At 43.3% G+C, this 14803-nt stretch overlaps 1 protein-coding gene across 1 annotated transcript in view; it reads right to left on the bottom strand.

The window, feature by feature from the left end:
* The window catches only part of ROS1 (ROS proto-oncogene 1, receptor tyrosine kinase), a 480047-nt gene that overhangs the window by 352498 nt on the left and 112746 nt on the right, over positions 1–14803 (bottom strand). The window contains exon 14 of the mRNA XM_075340023.1: positions 6312–6503. Within this exon, the coding sequence (XP_075196138.1) occupies positions 6312–6503 (192 nt within the window). The remainder of the gene's footprint in view (positions 1–6311; positions 6504–14803) is intronic.

Below are 14803 nucleotides of genomic sequence, written 5' to 3'. Positions count from 1 at the left end.
GTTAACGAGGGAGACGCCTTCAGAGTTAATTGCAGCCGTTAGAGTCCCTTGTCCAATTTCTTTTGGTCCCTTGAAAAAGAGGAGGCTATGCATTACAGAGCTATGATTCCTAAACCCTTTCTCCGATTTGGATGTCAAAACTCTCATATTGCAGCTGGGAGTGTGCACTTTCAGCCCATATTATATATATAATTGTATTTCTGAACATGTTTTTGTAAACAGGTAAAATAACAAAACTTGTGTCACTGTCCAAATATTTCTGGACCTAACTGTATGTGGTACTGGTGTACTCAGGATAGATTGCACAACAAACTTTGTATCCAATTTTTCCTATCATTTTAGTAAAAAATGTAATTATTTTTCTCCTCTACTCAAAGGAATACAATTCTGTGAAGCATCTGTGGTGTTAAATTGCTCACTACATCCCTACATAAATTTATTGACAGGTGTAGTTTGTAAAATGGCATGACTTTTGGCGGCTCTGCTGTTCTAGCACCTCAGGGCACTGCCAATGTGACATGGAACCCGCAAATACTTCCAGCAAAACCTAAACTCCAATGTGGCATTCCTTCCCTTCTGAGATTTGTACTGTGCCTCAAAAGTAGTTTTCAACCATATATGGGGTATTGATATACTCAGGAGAAATTGTGTATCAAATTGTACTGTTTGTTTACCCCTTTTGAAAATTGAAAACTTGGGACCAAAGCAACGTTTGATTGGGAAACATAATAATTTTACATTTACTCTACTAAATATTATACAATTCTGTAAATCAACTGATGGTTAAAAATACCCATTAAATACCTTAAATGAATCCCTCGAGAGGTGTAGTTTCCAAAATGGGGTTACTTGTGGGAGTTTCCACTGTTTTGGCATGTCAGGGGCTTTTCATATGTGACATAACGTTCGCAATCTGTTCCCGCCAACATGAAACTACAACATTCTTAGAAGCAACTGTGTGTTCAAGGTGCTCACCACAAGTCTAGATAAATTCCCTAATGGATGTAGTTTCCAAAATGGGGTCACTTGTGTGGGGTTTCCACATTACTCAGGAGAAATTGCACAACAAATTGAATCTTCCATTTTCTCATGCTAACCTTGTGAAGAGCTAAAATTTGAGGCTAAAGCAACATTTTTGTGGCAAGAATGTTTTTTCTCATTTCCATGACTCAATGTTATAAAATTTTATGAAGAACATGTGGTTTCAAGGTACTCACCAAACCTCTAGATAAATTTCTAGATGGGTCTAGTTTCCGAAATGGGGTCACTTATGTGGGGTTTCCACTGTTTAGGCACATCAGGGGCTCCTGCAAACACAACATGATGTCTGCTAACTATTCTAACCAATTTTGCACTCCAAAAGTAAAACGGTGCTTCTTCTCCTCCGAGCCCTGCAGTGTGCTCAAACATTTGTTTTCCACCATATATGGGGTATTCATATACTCAAGACTCATATATGTGAGGCTTGAAATTACCATTTTATTCACATCAATGAGATAAGTTTTTGAATTTTCCTCCCTACTGTCCACCTGCCACACCAATTTATTTGTTGCACTTATCTTAGGCACTGCACCTTTTTTCAGGGGCAGCAGGGAAAGTCGTCGCAGAGTGGGGGCGCCATATCACATTTTTAGGGTGCCAACCCCCGCTGTTAGGCAGTGCACAGATAGGTGCAGCTATTGAGGGCTAGCAATCTATCCTGTGCACTTTTAGTAATCACGGTGTGGTTTTAAGTGATTTAATAAAGTATTTAAGTTTTATATGGACAGTCTATGTGCATGTATTCATATATTCAGAAGTCATTGCACAACAAACTGAATGGTCCATTTTCTACTTTTATCCTTGTGAAAATAAAAAAATGTAAGGTTAAAGCAACATTCTTGTGGGGGGAAAAAAAATCATTTTTTTTTCCTTCCACATTGTTATAACTCATGTGAAGCACCTAAAGGGTTATGAAATTTCTTGAATGTGATTATGAACACTTTAAGGGGTGCAGTTTTTAAAATATGGTGTCATTTTTGGGTATTTTCTGCCACTTAAACCTCTCACAGTCACTTCAAATGTGATGTGGTCCCTAAAAAAATGGTTTTGTAAATGTTGTTGGAAAAATGAGAAATTGCTAATAAACATTTAACTCTTCTAACTTCATTAAAAAAATATATAAATATATATATATATATATATATATATATATATATATATATATATACTGTATCCTTTAAAAATTATGCTGATGTAAGGTAGACATGTGGCACATCTTGAAAAAACAAAGAAGGAAAAATGGGGCATATCCAGGACTAAAATCCAAACTCTTTTATTTAATCATATAAAAATTCATATGCCACAGGCATTCAGAGATCTGACGTGTTTCGAGCGCATTACACGCTCTTAATGATTAAATAAAAGAGTTTGGATTTTGGTCCTGGATATGCCCCTTTTTTCCTTCTTTGTTTTTTTTACATACACTTGTGAGCCAGACAGGTAAGGCATTGGACAAAAGGGAGTAAAATTGTATTGTTGTACTGCAGTCACAGTATGCTGCTTTTTCACATAATACAGCAAATGTTATTTTTTAATGATTTTGTGTGATATAATTATCTGGTTTAAGGGCATAATTATCTGGTTTAATGGCATAAAAATTCAGAGTTTGAAAATTGCTAAATGTTCAATTTTTTGAACAAATGTTTTTTATTTTTTTTTCATAAATAAATGCAAATGAAAATGACCAAAATATACCACTAACATATTGTACAAAGTATAATGAAAAAAAAAAAACTATCTCAAAATCACAGGGATCTGTTGAAGCATTCAAGAGTTATTACTGCATAAAGTGACACTGGTCAGATTTGAAACAATTGACCCAGTCGGAACGTCTGTGGTGTGAAAGGGTTAAAAAGTGCCAGATTTATGAAAATGATTCATGTGGTTTGATATATTTGTCTCATTTTAAAATCAAGGAATAATTACCTGACAGGCTCTACGCGGTCCCTGCCCCACTACCTGCAGCTCCTCATCAGCCACCTGTCTGATTGTCAATCAGGCTTTTTTATTCTACTATTTTAATTGCTATTTCAGCTATTCTAGTTATGTTTATATAATAAAAACCTTTACCTGTATTGGCTTTCACGTTTACTTTATACTTCCTATGCCCTATTCCTATTGTTTCCCCCTCACCTCAATTCCCCACCATCCCTAGGCCTTGAGAGCACCAGTGTCCTTTATTATTTCATTTTAAGATTATCTAGTCTAAGGTGCCCTATACACAATAAATAGCTGTCGACTGAAAAATGGTTGGGACTATCCTTCAGCCAAAAGCCAGTCTGTTCCTATTTCTGCACTCACAGGAGCGCTAGGTGAGTGCTCTTGTGTTCTCTACTAGAAAGCCACTACTAGGCACCTCTGGCAGTGAATTATCTTCCTGAGAACAAATCTATCAGTAGTCTAAAATTGAACACGCCAAATTCTTATCTTCCCCAACTGTCACAGGGCATATGGCTCAAAACTCAACTAGTGTCATAGCGGTAACTGGTGCTGTTTATACCACAGACTTCACACTGTGGTTTCTCTCAGGTTTCTGATTTGCACAGGCAGGCCAGGGCGTCAATCAGCTTTGTGCTCATTAGTGATCGGGCTGGCAAGAGTTAATCTCTTAGCCTGCTGGTTAATTCTAGAATCACTTGTTATGACAATCCTATTACAGCTTCTCCCCTCCTTTTTAAGATGGTGGAAACTGACATCCCGTGCTGATTATAGCTTTAAGCAATACCATCCCATGTACTGTTTGGATATAGTTGCTGGTGAACTACTGAGTGCTGTTTGGTGTGTGGTGGCAATTCTCTTGACGTCTATTTGTCGCGGGCGGAGGAGGGGACGCTGCGCTCTCCCTCTGCTCGGGTCCGGCTGCCGCTGCTGCTGCGGTCGCTGCCGCTCGGTGGCTCAAGCGATGGGCCGGATCCCGGGGACTCGAGCGGCGCTCCTCGCCCGTGAGTGAAAAGGGGGGTTTGGTTTTGGGGATTTATTGTCCGTGACGCCACCCACGGTTGTGGTGATTGTGTGGACACCACCGCTGCTCTGTATGGGGATCCCGGGAGCGGTGACAGGGAGCAGCTTTGTTGTTATTTCTCCCCTCCATGGGTAGGGGGTTGGTTGTCCCGGGGCCCGGTGATGGGGTAGGGGTGGATGGCAGGCCGGGTGCGGGGCCTGGTGAGGTGCAGGGTCGCGGGGGCAGCGCTGTGCCTCACGGCACGGTGGTACTCACTCAGCCTGAGACGGTGACACAGTTCTCGGTAAAACACTCGGCTGGAAGGACGGTTCCCACGGACGGCTGCTGTTGCTTTTCCCCAGTAGTTAACGGTGACTGTCTCTTTCCCTGCACCTTGTGTAATGTTGGTAGCGATGGGTTCCCACCGGTTACCCGCTCCCCGACTTGGATATGGGCCGGAGGAGCCCCTCTTTGCCCGCAGGCGCTGGCCCTGAGAAACTGGTGCCTTGGTGGTGGCGGTGTCTCTCTCAAACGGTTGGACTGTTGCCTTCAATCGGGACTTAGTTGTTTGGAGACCCGGAGGTCCCCTTCACTGACGGATTTGGCAAATTCACGGAGACTCCTAGCCTTGCCGGGATCCGAAAGGCCCCTGCCAATGGTGCTGGCTTCTCCTTGTGTACCGGTCCGGTACCGCCGGGCCACCACCCGTCCACGGTCCTTACGGCACCTCCGATCAGCCTCCACTACAGACGGTCACCGCCGTCTGCTAACCTTGCTGTCTCAGTCCGGGGCACACACCCGGACCAACTTCAGGCTTTCAAACTGTCACTTTTCTCTTTCACTACTTTCCCTCCTTCTTCTTCAAACTCCGAACTCTCACCTCCTCTCACTTCCTCCTCCAAACTTAATCTGCCTAGTTTTCCTGCCTCCAAGACTGTGAACTCCTTGGTAGGCGGAGACCAACTGCCTGGCTCCACCCCCTGGTGTGGACATCAGCCCCTGGGGAAGGCAACAAGGATTTCTGGTCTAGCTTTGATGTGCCTAACCGGGGTGTAGGGTGTGGTGATGTCATTACCTGTGACCCCCGGCTTGCCCAGGGCATCACATATTTATTCCCTCCCTGCGCTTTATTTCCTCTTGATCACGTATTGTCTAATACCTCTGTGTATGATTGCTTTGAGTTAGAGTTTTGGTTTCCCCGTTTGTCTATTTGTGTGGGTTTAACCACTCCTATACTGGCCCTCCCCTAGGGTGGAGGAGGGAGTATTAGAGCAGCACTGGCCAGGAGCAGGGCAAGGTTGGCGATCCAGACCTCTTCACTATCAGAACTACTTCTGGGATAAGGGACAGCTCGGACCCCCTAACCTGAGTGCCAGTCTAGGAGCCCCAGTCCTCGGTTATCCCCATCATGACACCAACATCATCACCATATCTCTCACAACATTATTATGTCGGCTGACCCTGCCAACATTAGAGGGTTTGGCCAACATCAGACTAATATTTATAACATTTATGAGGGCCTTAAGTTTAACATGTGGAAGAGAGATATATCACTCTGTTATATTGATGGGTGCTTCATAGGATACCATTCCATAAAATAACGCAAAAATGGATTACTAATAAAGACAATAAACAAGCATTGAGGCGGTGCATAGTCCAAGATAAGGAATGGGTAAAGGCCCTGATGATTTGCACGTTGTTTGGATTGCGGCTATAATAAAATCAGATTTTCTACGTTGCATGGTGAGGCATGCCGGATTCCAGTTTAGTGGCATTAAACTTAGACCAATTTGTCTTACTTTGTGCCAGAAACTTGAGATAAAATTATGAACATTTTTTGTTGTGCTGTGTTGCATATTAGATCTTTTTGGAAAGTCACACAATTTTCAGCTAAAGTGGGCAAAGTGTCTAAACTCGTAATAATTATGGCGCAATGCATGGAGGACAGTTTTGGCAGCAAGACCGCAATAATTCAGGCACTCTTAGCTTCATAAATCTCCCACCAATATTATGCCTTTATAACACATCTACTGAAACTATATAAGCCAGACAATTAAATTATATTTTCACATGTATGGATCAAGTTCTATTTTACCAATAATACGTACAAAGCATCACAGCATTATTCCACTGATAGAAATACTGCAATACTAGGATGAGGACAGTTGCTTCTATGGCTGTTTCCGTCAGCCAATATTGACAGTCTGTTCTACAAAAAGGTTATCAGTATTCAGAAACTAGAAAAAGTCTTTAAAATAAAACAGAAAGGTACATGGATAGGGAGATGCATAGGCAAATAACCAATATGGTATAAATGAATAGCATTTACCTGGGAACTGGAGGAGAAGGTTAGGTTGTGAATAATCACGTGATCCTGTCCGTTCAGTCTGCTGCTCTCCACAGTGTATCCGGTGCTCCAGTATAAGAAAGCATTGATGGAGTCCACAGCCAAATCGTTCACTAGATATGTACTAACGATAATTGTTTCCAGAGAATGTGTCCTTAGAGATGTTCTATAAATCTGTAACCAGAATATGATAATTATTTGTTGCTAAGAAAACTGTTTTGTCAACTTTCTAAATTAATATATTAAATACATTATATGGGTTGTCTCATGTTCTCAAGTAGTAGTGCAGCGCTCCGCAGTCTCCTGCTTAATAGACAGAGCCGCTAACCTGTGTGCTCCTCTAAATCTGACGATGTAAAGCTGCCTCATATAGCACTATGAGAGGAGTGAAGCTGGCTGGATGGAGAATTAACACTGCGCTCATGCAATCAGTCAGTATCCGTGCAGTGCTTACAAGCTCTATTGGAAATAGCCTGTAAGCACTGCCCATGTTTGGCCATCAGACAGACAAGTGGTCAGTGACATAGCCAACAAGCAGTAAACACAAAACTCTGAACAGAAAGAATAGTTAATAACAGGGAAATTGTAAAGTTGCTTGTTTTTACAGACTGTCAGGAAGATTTGGCAACCATCCAATGGTTCAAGAATAAAAAAAAGGCTTACATTTCCTTAAACCATCACTAGAGAATGATGCTGCTTTGCAATACCTTTCTTAACATAGCAATATACAAATATTACATTTTAGTATTGCGTAGTAAATGAAGACACAGTGAGTACGGAAAGTATTCAGACCCCTTTACATTTTTCACTTTGTTTCATTGCATCCATTTGGTAAATTAAAAAAAGTTCATTTTTTTTCTCATTAATGTACACTCTGCACCCCATCTTGACAGAAAAAAACAGAAATGTAGACATTTTTGCAAATTTAATAAATAAGAAAAACTGAAATACCACATGGTCCATAAGTATTCAGACCCTTTGCTCAGACACTCATATTTAAAGGTCCAGTCACACTAAGCAACTTACCAGCGATCCCAATAACGATAGGGATCGCTGGTAAGTTGCTAGGAGGTTGCTGGTGAGATGTCACACTGCGACGCTCCAGCGATCCCACCAGCAACCTGACCTGGCAGGGATCGCTGGAGCGTCGCTACACAAGTTGCTGGTGAGCTCACCAGCAACCAGTGACCAGCCCCCAGCGCCGCGTGGAAGATGCTGCGCTTGGTAACTAAGGTAAATATCGGGTAACCAACCCGATATTTACCTTGGTTACCACCGCACGGAGCTACACGTGCAGAGAGCAGGGAGCAGCGCACACTGCTTAGCGCTGGCTCCCTGCTCTCCTAGTTACAGCACACATGGGGTTAATTTCCCGATGTGTGCTGCAGCTAAATGTGCACAGAGCAGGGAGCAGCGCACAATGCTTAGCGCTGGCTCCCTGCTCTCCTAGTTACAGCACACATGGGGTTAATTACCCGATGTGTACTGCAGCTACATGTGCACAGAGCAGGGAGCAGCGCACAATGCTTAGCGCTGGCTCCTTGCTCTCCTAGTTACAGCACACATCGGGTTAATTACCCGATGTGTACTGCAGCTAAATGTGCACAGAGCAGGGAGCAGCGCACAATGCTTAGCGCTGGCTCCTTGCTCTCCTAGTTACAGCACACATGGGGTTAATTAACCCGATGTGTGCTGCAGCTAAATGTGCACACAGCAGGAGCCGGCACTGACAGTGAGAGCAGCGGAGGCTGGTATCAAAGGTAAATATCGGGTAACCAAGGACAGGGCTTCTTGGTTACCCGATGTTTACATTGGTTACCAGCCTCCGCAGAAGCCGGCTCCTGCTGCCTGCACATTTAGTTGTTGCTGTCTCGCTGTCACACACAGCGATCTGTGCTTCACAGCGGGACAGCAACAACTAAAAAATGGCCCAGGACATTCAGCAACAACCAACGACCTCACAGCAGGGGCCAGGTTGTTGCTGGATGTCACACACAGCAACATCGCTAGCAACGTCACAAACGTTGTTCGTTAGCAGCGATGTTGCTAGCGATGTTGCTTAGTGTGACGGGGCCTTTAGTCACATGCTGTCCATTTCCTTGTGATCCTCCTTGAGATGGTTCTACTCCTTCAATGGAGTCCAGCTGTGTGTAATTAAACTGATAGGACTTGATTTGGAAAGGCACACACCTGTCTATATAAGACCTCACAGCTCACAGTGTATGTCAGACCAAATGAGAATCATGAGGTCAAAGTAACAGCCCAAGGAGCTCAGAGACAGAATTGTGGCAATACTTTACAATTTGCCAAAGGCAATTAGATCCCCAAACTAAAGACTAATCTATTAATATATAACTTTTAATCAACATATTAAGATAAGGATTAGCCTCAGCCCCCTGATGACACCAGTGTGGTGAAACATGTTGGGGAGGCTACTGAATGTCTTTTTAAAATAGTGATCGCAGTGATTATTTACAATAGGATTAACACATTAGTTAGCCAGAGACATAGGAAGAATGAGTCTGAATAGGGAATTCTCTGTGGCTAAAGTAATGGCTTTTGTGATATAAGACAGATCACTGTGCTCAGTGCTTTTAATTGTGTTTGTCCCCTTATCTTAATACGTTGATTAAAAGTTATATATTAATAGATTAGTCTTTAGTTTGGGGATCTAATTGCCTTTGGCAAATTGTAAAGTAATGCTAATTAATCCCTACGCTGACTGATAAGAACGAGCTTTCAGTAGGAAATCCAGAATTGTGGCAAGGCACAGATCTGGCCAAGGTTACAAAATAATTTCTGGAGTACTCAAGGTTCCTAAAAGCACAGTGGCATCCATAATCCTTAAACCTTAAATGACCGAGGGTGGTAAACTAACATCCTAGTGGTCATAGGGTTAATCTCCCGCTGCTGTTGACGGCAGCAGCGGGAGATCGGCGCACATCTCAGCTGATTTATATAGCTCAGATGTGTGCCTGCTAGGCACAAGTAGAATAGTTATCCGCCTGTGCCGTTTAACCCCTTAAATGGCACTGTCAATAAGTGACAGCGCGATTGTAATCGCGAGCACGGTAAACGTTTACATACCGCCGATACCGGAAGTCACGTGACATGATCACGTGATGTCCGGTGGTTGTCAAAGTAGCACAGAGTCATGTGATGACTCCTGTAGCTCATATGACTCACTTACTGTTTCACCCGGCTAAGAGCTAGGTGAGACAGGAAATAAGCATATCTGCTGTTCACAGTGTAGCTATGATCAGCAAATATGAAAGAACAATCAGACTGCTGATTCTTATAGTCCCCTAGGGGACATGGTAAATAAAAAAAAAGGTTTAAGAAAAGTTTTAAAAAATTAAAACAAAATTAAAAAACCTAAAGTTCAAATCACCTCCTTTTGCCCCATTGAAAATTAAAGGATTAAAAAAATAAAAATATACACACATTTGGTATCACTGTGTTCAAAAACACCTGATCTATCAAAATATAAAATCAATTAATCTCATCAATAAACGGTGTAGCTGCGAAAAAATTCCAAACGCCAAAATTACGTTTTTTGGTTGCCACAAATTTTGCGCTAAATGCAATAACAGGCAATCAAAATGTAGCATCTGCGCAAAAATGGTACTGTTAAAAACGTCAGCTTGAGATGCAAAAAATAAGCCATCACTGAGCCATAGATCCCGAAAATTGAGAGCCCCTTAGATAAAAGTAAACCTATACATGTTTGGTGTCTACAAGCTCGCACCGACCTGAGGCATCACAGCAACACATCAGTTTTACTATATAGTGAACACAGTGAATAAAATATCTCAAAAACAATAGTGCTATCGCACTTTTTTTGAAATTTTTCCGCAATTGGAATTTTTTTACTATTTTCCAGTACACTATGTGGTTAAACTCATGGTTTCATTTAAAAGTACAGCTCGTTCCACAAAAAAATGAGCCCTCACATACCTATATTGACTGAAAAATAAAAAAAACTTACATCTCTCGGAAGAAGAATGGCAAAGAAAAACGGAAAGAAGAACCCTAAGATCACTGTGGCTGAGCTCCAGAGGTGCAGTAAGGAGATGGGAGAAAGTTCCACAAAGTCAACTATCACTGCAGCCCTCCACCAGTCGGGTCTTTATAGCAGAGTGGCCCGACAGAAGCCTCTCCTCAGTGCAAGACATATGAAAGCCGCATAGAGTTTGCAAAAAAAAACACATGAAGGACTCCCAGACTATGAGAAATAAGATTCTCTGGTCTGATGAGATGAAGATAGAACTTTTTTGGTGATAATTCTAAGCGGTATGTGTAGAGAAAACCAGGAACTGCTCCTCATCTGCCCAATACAATCCCAACAGTGAAACATGGTGGTGGCAGCATCAGGCTATGGGGGTGTTTTTCAGCTGTAGGGACAGGATGACTGGTTGCAATTGAAGGAAAGATGAATGCAGCCAAGTATAGAGATATCCTGGAAGAAAACCTCTTCCAGAGTGCTTTGGACCTCAGACTTGGTTGAAGGTTCACCTTCCAACAAGACAATGACCCTAAGAACACAGCTAAAATAACAAAGGAGTGGCTCTAGAACAACTCTGTGACCATTCTTGACTGGCCAGCTAGAGCCCTGACCTAAACCCAATTGAGCATCTCTGGAGAGACCTGAAAATGGCTGTCCACCAACGTTCAGCATCCAACCTGATGGAACTGGAGAGGGTCTGCAAGGAAAAATGGCAGAGGATTTGCAAATATTTCTACATTTCTGTTTTTTTCTGTCAAGATGGGGTGCAGAGTGTACATTAATGAGAAAAAAATTGACTTTTTTAATTTACCAAATGGCTGCAATGAAACAAAGAGTGAAAAATTTAAAGGGGTATGAATACTTTCCGTACCCGCTGTATAATAGTGCAAGCGTTACATGCCAGTTATGTCTCTAAAGTCACCAGGGCAGAGCTGCTCAGAAAAGTCATGCAGTCCCAGACCGAACAGGAGGGGAGTGGGACTCTCAGGATGTGTGCCCACGATAAGTTTTTGGTGAGATTTTGACACTGAATATTTTTGCTGCGTCAAAAATAGAGCATCTTACAGTTCCAGCAAAGTGGACGGGCTTTATGCTTCTTTTTACTCAGCGTAGACTGACCTGCCACATGTGTTTCAAATCCACATGTCAATTTTTGTTGAGTTTTCAGTGCAGATTTTACCCATAGACTTGCACTAAATGCAGAAAACTTGCAGGTAAAAAACGCACATGCGTTTTTAGGCTATGTGCGCACGTTGCGTACTAGCCCTGCAGAAATTTCTGCAGCGATCTGAAGAGCACACGTGCGCTTCAAATCGCTGCAGAAAATGTCTGTAGAAAAAAAAAGCCGATTCCATGCACTCTGCCTGCAGCTCCTGCCATAGACAGAGCAGGGGCTGCCGGCAAAGCGCACGGAAGAAGTGACATGTCACTTCTTGAACGCAACGCTTCGGGCAGCAGCCGAAGCGCTGCGCTCCAAGACGCCATGTGCGCACGGCCCCTGCACAATCTCCATAGATTGTGCAGGGGACGCAGGACGCATGCAGTTACGCTGCGCTACAAAGCGCAGCGTAACTGCATGAATTACGCACACGTGCGCACATAGCCTTAGTGCGGTTCCACTGCAAAAACACATCAAAAACACATGTAATTCTCACATGACTGTATCAATAAGGTTTTGTCAAAGCCGAATATCATTATCAAAATCAAAGCAGCTTTATGCAAAACATGACATCAAAAAGAAAAGACCTGCAGCGTCAAAAATACAATAAAAAAGCTCTCAAAACACAAACAACCTAATGTGCATAATAAGTGCAGAAATTCTTCATAAATTCTGCAACATTAAAGACTCACCAAAAGCTCATCGTGGGAACAAGGTCCTCATCTCTTTTACAGAAGGCAACAAAAATAGACAACTACACATTTCTTGCAGTGCAGATGTCCACACATTACTGATTGATGGTCCAAACAATCTGCAGAACACAGGATAATTCTTACATATAAGAATAGCTCTCTATAAACACCAAGACTCCCCATTAAAACTTCCACATTTAGCATAATGATAATGGGCTTAGATTCCATGCCATAAACTTTCCTTCCTTTTTCCTAAACAATCTCCTCATTGGTCTTCCCTCTGCTACTGCCACCTGCTGCTTGGTCACAGATATGACACTTTTCATTGTTGCCACCGCTGCTTGGTCACAGATATGACACTTTTCTCTGTTGCCACCTGCTGCTTGGTCACTGGCATGGTACTTTGCTGCCACCTGCTGCTTGGTCACAGGAATGACACTTTTCTCTGCTGCCACCTGCTGCTTGGTCACAGGAATGACACTTTTCTCAGCTGCCACCTGTTGCTTGGTCACAGGAATGTCACTTTTCTCTGCTGCCACCTGCTGCTTGGTCATGGGCATGGTACTTTGCTGCCACCTGCTGCTTGGTCACAGGCATTACACTCTTCTCTGCTGCCACCTGCTGCTTGGTCACAGGCAGGACACTTTTCTCTGTTGCCACCTGCTGCTTGGTCACTGGCATGGTGCTTTGCTGCCACCTGCTGCTTGGTCACAGGCATGACACATACAGGAGAGATGCAGAACACATGGGGGAAACAAAAAAACAAAACTCCACAGAGGAAAACCATATTTCTCACCAAGACAGCGATTAGTAACACAAGGCAAAGCATATAATGACATATTACAATTAATTAAAAGACTGTCATTTCCCAGTTTTTAAGAGTGAGTGTCCCTCCTTTACACCTTGAACTGAATGGCATTACCCAGGAGTGTCTTTAGGGATAATTGACATACAGTATACTCGTACTACAGCTGATGCACTACTAGAACGTCATTTGGTGCACAATGCTAAAACGCACAGTTTAAACGTGGACATGTTGAGAAAACTATTGTAAAGCAGCATAGGGCTATGGCAGTGGTGTAAAATAGGAAATGCCAGTGACTGGTTCCCTTTAAATGTAACTTTCAACACTATATACTAATATAATAAATTCCAATAAGCCAATAATATAAAGACATTCAAATCGGGTAAAAGGCGACACTGGTAAGGGCAATGTCTCTAATAGACATTTATTTCCAATACCATGGACCACAAAAATGTCCTTAAAAAGAAGCTGAGCTGTCAGCAGCATTGACATATCAATAAATAACATGGAAATACAGATCGGAAAAGTTATTTTACTGTAAGAACCAACGACCACTAAACAAAACACAAGCCAAGTAATAAAACCGGGTCAGATGACTTCAAAAAGCCTTCAAAGGCCCATGCCACAAACCATCCTCTCTATGGCTTTTTGTTAAAGGCAACCTCTCTGACCTATACCACCTATTTTAAGATTTTCCATTCCCTGCTAAGGCTACTTTCACACCTCCGGTTTCTGCAATGCGGCACAATCCGGCACTCTGCAGAAAAACCGCAACCGTTTTTTTTGCCACCGGTTGCGGGTTTTTTTGCATAGACTTACATTAGTGCCGTATTGTGCCGCAGGGGCTTGCGTTCGGTCCGGTTTTTGCCGCATGCGGCAGATTTAGCCGATGCCGCGGCCGGATAGAACGTTTCCTGCAACGTTTTTTGCTCCGGCAAAAATAGCCGCATCGCGCCGCATCCGGCCGTTGCGGCGCATTTTCAATGGACGCCGGATGCGGCGCGATGCGGAAAAAAACACATCCGGCCGCCGCATGCGGTTTTTTCCACTGCGCATGCTCAGTAGCATGCCGCAACCGGAAAAAAACGGAAGGGCCGCATGTAAAAACTTATGCAAAGGATGCGGTGTTTTCGCCGCATCCGTTGCATAGGTTTCACAGCCGGATTGAGCCGCACGGCTCAAACCGGATGTGTGAAAGTTCCCTAAGATGCATAGAATTTCTAAGCCTATATTGTAGGTTTTATTTATGGGACAATTTTCAGTTTTAGAGAGAATATTATAATAAAAAAATACTGCTGATATCGGGGAGAAGAGAACAGGGTCCTATGGGGACAATGGTTTCTTGTACTTTACAAAAAGGGGAATAAAAGGGTTAAAAAAAAGCCAGGGGTCACAGGTCATGACACCACCACACACCCCACATTCCCTGCAGGCACACCAAGGTCAGAACACAAAATCCTTGTTGCCCTCCTCCAGGGGCTGATGTCCACACCAGGGGGTGGGCCAGGCGGTTGGCTCCGCCCACCGAGGAGTTCACAGTCCTGGAGGCGGGAAAACCAGTGAGTTGAGTTTGAGAGTGGAAGGAAGTGAGAGGGAAGTGGTAGAGGAGCAAGTGAAGGGAGTTGAAGTGAAGGAGTAGGTGACAGCAACAGAGCCTGAAGTTGGTCCGGGTGTGTGCCCCGGACTGAGACAGCAAGGTTGGCAGACGGCGGTGACCGTCTGCAGGAGTGGCCTATTGGAGTCTACCGTAAGGACCATGGATGGGTGGTGGCTCGGCGGTACCGGATCGGTACACAAAGAGAAGCCAGCACC

Source organism: Anomaloglossus baeobatrachus, chromosome 3 (assembly GCF_048569485.1).
Source record: "Anomaloglossus baeobatrachus isolate aAnoBae1 chromosome 3, aAnoBae1.hap1, whole genome shotgun sequence".
In the NCBI taxonomy this organism is placed as follows: Eukaryota; Metazoa; Chordata; class Amphibia; order Anura; family Aromobatidae; genus Anomaloglossus; species Anomaloglossus baeobatrachus.
This window is presented reverse-complemented; position numbering and strand designations above follow the sequence as displayed.